Source organism: Chaetura pelagica, unplaced genomic scaffold, assembly GCF_000747805.2.
Source record: "Chaetura pelagica isolate M959 unplaced genomic scaffold, ChaPel_1.0 scaffold477, whole genome shotgun sequence".
Classification (NCBI taxonomy): Eukaryota; Metazoa; Chordata; class Aves; order Apodiformes; family Apodidae; genus Chaetura; species Chaetura pelagica.
In genome coordinates this window covers 610,764-616,041 of record NW_009953956.1, presented here as the reverse complement: position 1 = coordinate 616,041, position 5,278 = coordinate 610,764, and the positions used below count along the sequence as shown (strand labels likewise).

Sequence of the window (5,278 nt, the reverse complement as noted above, 5' to 3'; positions counted from 1 at the left end):
TCAGCAGGCAGCTCACTGAAGATCCTGAGGATGGAAACTTGCCCTCCTAGACCAGGAAATCTATAGAATGTAACCGGTCCTAAGTATGAGCAGTAAACAATATTTATAGCCAGTATTTGATTTCAGTGTGTGGAGCTGATGGATGCTGCTCCCAGGAGCAGGCTGCTTAGTTCATGTCTGCTGTGGCAGAGCTCTGCAGCAAGGCTGGGTGCCTACAAGTCAGGCTGCATTCTGCTCTATCAGTGCCTGGTAATCAGAGAGGACTGTGATCTGCCACTGCAGTCACAATGCTGCAGGATCTTGATTTTGCAGCGAGTTAATGAAGTGAGGGAGGACTGGAGACACAAAGTCTCAGCAGCTGGGAGGGGACACACAGATTTCAAAGGGAAAAGCTTTTTTTGTTTTGTTTTGTTTACTCTAAAAAGTAAAAACTTCAGCCTGGAGGCCCCAAAACTGTAGATCCCTGTAGCTAAGCCCAGACGAGCCTGCATGCGTTTTGGCACATATGGGAACAAAAGGACTTGAATTTCTGGATGCTGCTCCATGCTGTGATTACAGTGAGGTTTCCTGGATATCCAGACGTGGAGGCCAGGGCTGACCTGGGAAGATGTGAGAGCCGTGTTACAGAGGTGCTTTCTCCCCACCAGAATATCTTCTCTTGAATTTGTTCAGCTATCTGAGGTGGTGTTTATCCTCATGTAACTCAGGCTGTAATGCAGGGATGCAATTCCTGGTGTAGCAGAGCAGGGGAGCAGACACAGCTTTCTTTCTTCTTTCTCTTTCTTTCTTTCTTTTCCTTCCTTCCTTCCTTCCTTCCTTTCTTCCTTCCTTCCTTCCTTTCTTCCTTCCTTCCTTCCTTTCTTCCTTCCTTCCTTCCTTTCTTCCTTCCTTCCTTCCTTTCTTCCTTCCTTCCTTCCTTTCTTCCTTCCTTCCTTCCTTTCTTCCTTCCTTCCTTCCTTTCTTCCTTCCTTCCTTCCTTTCTTCCTTCCTTCCTTCCTTTCTTCCTTCCTTCCTTCCTTTCTTCCTTCCTTCCTTCCTTTCTTCCTTCCTTCCTTCCTTTCTTCCTTCCTTCCTTCCTTTCTTCCTTCCTTCCTTCCTTTCTTCCTTCCTTCCTTCCTTTCTTCCTTCCTTCCTTCCTTTCTTCCTTCCTTCCTTCCTTTCTTCCTTCCTTCCTTCCTTCCTTCTCCTTCCCTATTTTCCTTTCTGTATTTTTCTTCTTTTTCTCTGCAACCCTCCATACTCACACCACAATCTGCCTCACAAGTGCCATATAATTTGCCAAGGTGCCTTCCACCTAATGTCAAAAAAGCATCCAGCATCACAGTCTGCATATTGTAAACTTCATGGATGTTCTCTCCACTTTTTTTTAAACTCTGCATGTTGTCTCCATCAGCCACTAACTCCTTCTCTAAACTCCTTTTTTTATTATTATTTGCCAAGGGAAAACATGGAAGTTGGTGTTTCCCTCAGTGCATCTCCCTCCCTCCTGGTGTATTAACTCATGTTATGCTTGTTCCCAGGTAAGTTACTCCACACTGGTCTCTTCATCATCGCTTCTCTTCTGAGTTGACCTTTTCAGTGCCATGGCAGCTAAAGCTCCTGCATCCCTTAGTAATTTGATAAGCAGACACTAACTGTTCAAAGACATGAGTGCTCTTTACATCAAATTGCTTTCATCTGTAAAAGCAAACAGAAAGTGAAGCTACTTCAACCTGAAGGGACACAAATGACCCAAGGCAGAGGCAGGTATGAGAGCTGGAGAGAAAAGGATGTGGAGCTGGATCCCTGCTCCTGGAAAGACAAAAGGTGACTATTACAGCAGGACACATCCCTGAGCATCCTCTAAGTGGTACCAGTTCTCAGTATCCTCTGGAAGAGCCCTGGGAAATGTTTCCAATCCACTTTGTGAGGAAGTGGAGGATGTGTGTGTGTGTGGAGTTGAGAGTGAGAAGGAAGAAATGGCAATGCCTTAGGATTCCCTTTCTCAAGGAGATAAAAATGACATGTAAAAAGATTCTTAGCTGTTCATATGCTGTTGGTATTGCAGGGTAGCCCTAAACTAGCATGGACTGGAGTGTCTGCTTTGGGAAGGAAAGTGCTTGAAGGAAAGAAAAACTAAATATATAAGGCAAGGAAGATAAGGAGGACAAAAAATGGAGGGAGGGAACAGCATAAAGAAGCAGTAGCAAAAGATACAAAGGTAAAGAAAATAGAAGCAGAGAGGCAGCCCACACACACAAAAAAAACCCAAACAGACCCAAACAAACCCTGCCCCTCTTCCTTTTTCCCTGACAGTGCTAAAGAACAATGCTGGGATGGATGGATGGATGGATGGATGGATGGATGGATGGATGGATGGATGGATGGATGGATGGATGGAGAGCCATTGCCCACAGGAATAACCTGGAGAATCAGGACTGTGGCCCCTCTTTAAAGCAGCCACACACAACCTGGATGCAATTTTCATTTCCTGCAGGGAAACTTGTTCCTCTGAAGTGGATAAACCAAGCCTCTAAAACTAATTGTGGGAGGTGGTTTGACATGAGAAATGAAAAGTCAAGCTCTGGCCTCTCTGATGCACAGAGTAGTAAAGGAGGGGCACTTCAGGTTAACTTCTCTTTTCCTTCCTTGCTTTTTCCCAAGCTGCTGTGAAATTAGCCTGTTGTTCTCCAGAGCCAGAGGTAACAGTGCTCAGGACATTCCTGCATGCCTGTTGTTAATGAGATATTTGGGCCTCTTCTGTGATCAAACACCAACTGATCAACTTCAAGCCCAGAAAGTTAGTGTGGTAAAATCCAAGTGCTCCTTTCTGGTTGAGTTTTGGGGGAGGAGGAGGAGGAGCAAACCACTCTGATAATATCTAGTTCATTCATGCTGGTGAATGACCAAGATATAATTGGCTCCACATTCTCTGTCAGCGAATATTGTTACTCAAAATAAAAATACTACTGTTTTAAGTGAAAAGCCATGTGGGATTACCAAAACTCTGTTTGGAAGTCTTTATTTCCCTTTGACTTCTTTTTTTTTTCTCTTCTCTTTAATGCAGAAAATACCTTCAAAGGATAAGAATGTCTACATGGCTTTTCTGGTGGCCTTCCACAAAAGAATTTTAATTAGAACGTTTTTAACCAACTGTGCTCTGGGGAGCACATGTGTGTTTAATGAGATAATCAATAGAGTTGGTTAGTTTGTATTTTAAGGGATGAAATGTTGCTGACTGTAGCTGTTCAAATGGGATGGTTATTAGGTGAGGAGGGAAAAATTAGTGTTTGGGTATTTAGAGCTCTATATTGGATAAGCCCTGAGTGCTTGCAAGGGTGGAGGCTTCCTGGGGCAGGATGAAGAAAATATGTGCTGCTGAGGTGAGAAGTGAAGCCAGAATCCAAAATTCAGGGTGACTGAAGGTGAGTCCATGGATCTAGTTTTGGGTGGAGAGGTGAGAGGAGAAAAGGTACTTTTTCAACTGTGAAGAAAAGCAGCTGATAAGAGACCTTTCTGCTTATGCTTCACTGCTCTTTTCCAGGTCTAACTGTGCTGGGATGACTGGATATTACCACTGTTGCCCTGGGGATGTGACTGTCCCTGGGGCAGTTCAGAGATGTTCTCAATCCCATGAAGGGGGCATGGGGCAGGACTCCAGCTTGGGAACAGCAGCATTTTGCACCCAGTTTGTTTCTGACAGCTCATTTATCCTCTGAACTGGGGCAAGGTGTGTGGATCACTGTGAATAGTTCTGCTCCAGAACAGACCCAAACCCATGCTTCCAAAAATCCCTGTTTCCAATGGGATTGCATGGCTGCTGTGCCTCCTGACACACAAACACATTTGAGGCCACTTTTGCCTCCTGACACACATGTTAAACCTGCCTTGCCAACTATTTCATGCACCAGGAACACGGGGCCAATCTGCAGAATTATCAATGGCCAAACAGATTGGGGGGAGAAATCTGAATAAATTAAACCCAAAACTGCCCAATAATATTCTGTGAGGATTTACAGGACTAAGATCTTTTTCTTTCTACTCATTCTGCTCAACATGTGGGCACTTGTGTGTGCTCTGGTGGCACGTTAAGGAATAGATAATCTGCAGTTGGTTATTCTCCCAGACAGTCAGTAATAATCATCTGAACGAGGAAGATTTTAAAAAATGCAGCTGGCAACTCCGTGGGTGTGTTGGGTTGGGGTGTGGGTTTGTTTTTTTTTTCCTTGTAAAAGAAACACAATATAAAATAAGTCGGAGGCACCAGAAACAGCTCCAACCTAATTATGAGACCAATAAATAATCCCCCAGCTCTAACGTATGCAGATGAGTTTCCAGAGGAAGCAGCCAGGGCTGCGTGTGCAGCAGGAACGGGGAAACCTTGGGAAGGGGGTGGAGGGAGGGAGGAAAAAGGCTCTGCGGGGTAAAAGGGAGGGGGGTCCCCCCAGATGGGAGGGGGGGGTCCCCCCAGATGGGAGCGCGGTTGTTCCGCGGGCTGGAGCCAGAGCTTGGCCGGGCTGCCCGGCCACGGTCCCCAGCCAAGAAAAAAACCAAAAAGCTTCCCAAACCCAGCCCCAAACGTCTTTAAAAAGGGGGGAAAAAAACCACCAAAACCCCCAAACAACTTCTTTCCCCCCCCCTCTCCCTCCCTAAGCAAGAGGAGCCCAAACTCCGCGGATGCGAGGAGGGGTTTTTGGAGCGAAGTGCGCGCAGGAAATCTCTCACATCCTGAAGTCCCAGCTCGCTCCTCTCTCTTAACTGTAGATGATGGTGCTGCTCTCCAGCCCCAGCTGATGAAAAGTTTGACTCCCCCAGGCCGGGCTAAGATGTCCCAGCGGCTCCGAGCCGGGCAGCAGCTCAGCCCCCCGGCCCCGCTCCCCGCGCTGCTGCTCGGGCTCCTCTTAGCATCCCCCGGGGCTCCAGGTAAGTGAACCGCCTGCTCCCCCAGCCTTTTGCTCCCACATCCCCCCCAGCCCTGAGCTCTGAAGTGACTTTTCCCAACGCCAGACCCACCCGGGGACGTTTCTTCACCTCCCGCTCCCTGCGCGGAATTTGCGCTCCCCGCTGCGCTTCGCACCCCCATCCCTACACACACACACACACCCCAAACCTTCCCCCCCTTCTCTCTCCGCGGTGCCCCCCCCGGTTTGTCCCTTCCCTTCCTGCCTCTCCGGGATGCGGGGAAGGGGGGAGGAGAAGGGACCCGCGTACCTCCCGCTCCTCCGGGCGGATTTCCAAGCGCAAAACTCCGCGTTGCAGCCTCCGGATCCATCGCCGGGTCCCCCCCCAAAACCCCGAG

General features: G+C 47.9%; 1 protein-coding gene across 1 annotated transcript in view; it reads left to right on the top strand.

Moving 5' to 3' along the window:
• Positions 1 to 4,805: 4,805 nt before the first annotated feature.
• Positions 4,806 to 5,278, top strand: part of ADAM12 (ADAM metallopeptidase domain 12) — a 179,249-nt gene continuing 178,776 nt past the window's right edge. The window contains exon 1 of the mRNA XM_010001877.1: positions 4,806 to 4,902. Within this exon, the coding sequence (XP_010000179.1) occupies positions 4,806 to 4,902 (97 nt within the window). The remainder of the gene's footprint in view (positions 4,903 to 5,278) is intronic.